This window comes from Gobio gobio (genome assembly GCF_949357685.1).
Source record: "Gobio gobio genome assembly, chromosome: 17".
Classification (NCBI taxonomy): Eukaryota; Metazoa; Chordata; class Actinopteri; order Cypriniformes; family Gobionidae; genus Gobio; species Gobio gobio.
The window spans coordinates 52,697,050-52,699,549 of NC_137110.1; the positions used below are offsets into that span (position 1 = coordinate 52,697,050).

The window sequence follows — 2,500 nt, forward strand, 5'->3', positions numbered from 1 at the left end:
GATTGGTTCCTCTGTGTGTGTGTTTCTGGTGTAGGTCGGGTCGGGACGCCTCACTTCATGGCTCCTGAAGTGGTGAAGCGAGAGCCGTACGGGAAGCCGGTGGACGTTTGGGGCTGCGGCGTCATCCTCTTCATCCTGCTGAGCGGCTGTTTGCCTTTTTATGGCACCAAAGAGCGGCTGTTTGAAGCCATTGTGAAGGGGAAATACAAGGTACAGCGGCTCAAGAACACTAAACACACACCAGAGAGGTCAATGCCAGAATGCATTATGAGGATTCTCCAATCTAGGACTGAGAATAAAGGCAGTACTATCCTAGGTGTAGATGACTTTCTTCTTTCAGACGAACATGATCAGAGTTCTTATCCGTCCATCATAAAAGTGCATCTATCCATCATAAAAGTGCATCTATCCATCATAAAAGTGCATCTGTCCATCATAAAAGTGCATCTATCCGTCATAAAAGTGCATCTATCCATCATAAAAGTGCATCTATCCATCATAAAAGTGCATCTGTCCATCATAAAAGTGCATCTGTCCATCATAAAAGTGCATCTATCCATCATAAAAGTGCATCTATCCATCATAAAAGTGCATCTATCCATCATAAAAGTGCATCTGTCCATCATAAAAGTGCATCTGTCCATCATAAAAGTGCATCTGTCCATCATAAAAGTGCATCTATCCATCATAAAAGTGCATCTGTCCATCATAAAAGTGCATCTGTCCATCATAAAAGTGCATCTATCCATCATAAAAGTGCATCTATCCATCATAAAAGTGCATCTATCCATCATAAAAGTGCATCTGTCCATCATAAAAGTGCATCTATCCATCATAAAAGTGCATCTATCCATCATAAAAGTGCATCTGTCCATCATAAAAGTGCATCTGTCCATCATAAAAGTGCATCTGTCCATCATAAAAGTGCATCTATCCATCATAAAAGTGCATCTATACATCATAAAAGTGCATCTATAAAGTGCATCTATCCATCATAAAAGTGCATCTATCCATCATAAAAGTGCATCTGTCCATCATAAAAGTGCGTCTGTCCATCATAAAAGTGCATCTGTCCATCATAAAAGTGCGTCTATCCATCATAAAAGTGCATCTGTCCATCATAAAAGTGCATCTATCCATCATAAAAGTGCATCTGTCCATCATAAAAGTGCATCTGTCCATCATAAAAGTGCGTCTATCCATCATAAAAGTGCATCTGTCCATCATAAAAGTGCATCTGTCCATCATAAAAGTGCATCTGTCCATCATAAAAGTGCATCTGTCCATCATAAAAGTGCATCTGTCCATCATAAAAGTGCATCTATCCATCATAAAAGTGCATCTGTCCATCATAAAAGTGCATCTGTCCATCATAAAAGTGCATCCATCCATCATAAAAGTGCATCTATCATCATAAAAGTGCATCTGTCTATCATAAAAGTGCATCTATCCATCATAAAAGTGCATCCGTCCATCATAAAAGTGCATCCGTCCATCATAAAAGTGCATCTGTCTATCATAAAAGTGCATCTATCCATCATAAAAGTGCATCTGTCCATCATAAAAGTGCATCTATCCATCATAAAAGTGCATCTATCCATCATAAAAGTGCATCTATCCATCATAAAAGTGCATCTGTCTATCATAAAAGTGCATCTATCCATCATAAAAGTGCATCTATCCATCATAAAAGTGCATCTGTCCATCATAAAAGTGCATCCGTCCATCATAAAAGTGCATCTGTCCATCATAAAAGTGCATCTATCCATCATAAAAGTGCATCTGTCTATCATAAAAGTGCATCTGTCTATCATAAAAGTGCATCTGTCCATCATAAAAGTGCATCTATCCATCATAAAAGTGCATCTATCCATCATAAAAGTGCATCTGTCTATCATAAAAGTGCATCTATCCATCATAAAAGTGCATCTGTCCATCATAAAAGTGCATCCATCCATCATAAAAGTGCATCTATCCATCATAAAAGTGCATCTGTCCATCATAAAAGTGCATCCATCCATCATAAAAGTGCATCCATCCATCATAAAAGTGCATCCATCCATCATAAAAGTGCATCTGTCCATCATAAAAGTGCATCTATCCATCATAAAAGTGCATCTGTCCATCATAAAAGTGTATCCATCCATCATAAAAGTGCATCTGTCCATCATAAAAGTGCATCTGTCCATCATAAAAGTGCATCTATCCATCATAAAAGAGCATCTGTCCATCATAAAAGTGCATCTGTCCATCATAAAAGAGCATCTGTCCATCATAAAAGTGCATCTGTCCATCATAAAAGTGTATCCATCCATCATAAAAGTGCATCTGTCCATCATAAAAGTGCATCTGTCCATCATAAAAGTGCATCTATCCATCATAAAAGAGCATCTGTCCATCATAAAAGTGCATCTATCCATCATAAAAGAGCATCTGTCCATCATAAAAGTGCATCTATCCATCATAAAAGAGCATCTGTCCATCATAAAAGTGCATCTGT

The 2,500-nt window shown here is 38.1% G+C and overlaps 1 protein-coding gene across 3 annotated transcripts in view; it reads left to right on the forward strand.

Annotated features, from left to right (window-relative positions):
- The window catches only part of caskb (calcium/calmodulin-dependent serine protein kinase b), a 126,974-nt gene that overhangs the window by 51,944 nt on the left and 72,530 nt on the right, over positions 1-2,500 (forward strand). For all 3 annotated transcript variants that reach the window (XM_079841666.1, XM_079841665.1, XM_079841667.1), the window contains exon 7: positions 35-210. In XM_079841666.1, the coding sequence (XP_079697792.1) occupies positions 35-210 (176 nt within the window). The remainder of the gene's footprint in view (positions 1-34; positions 211-2,500) is intronic.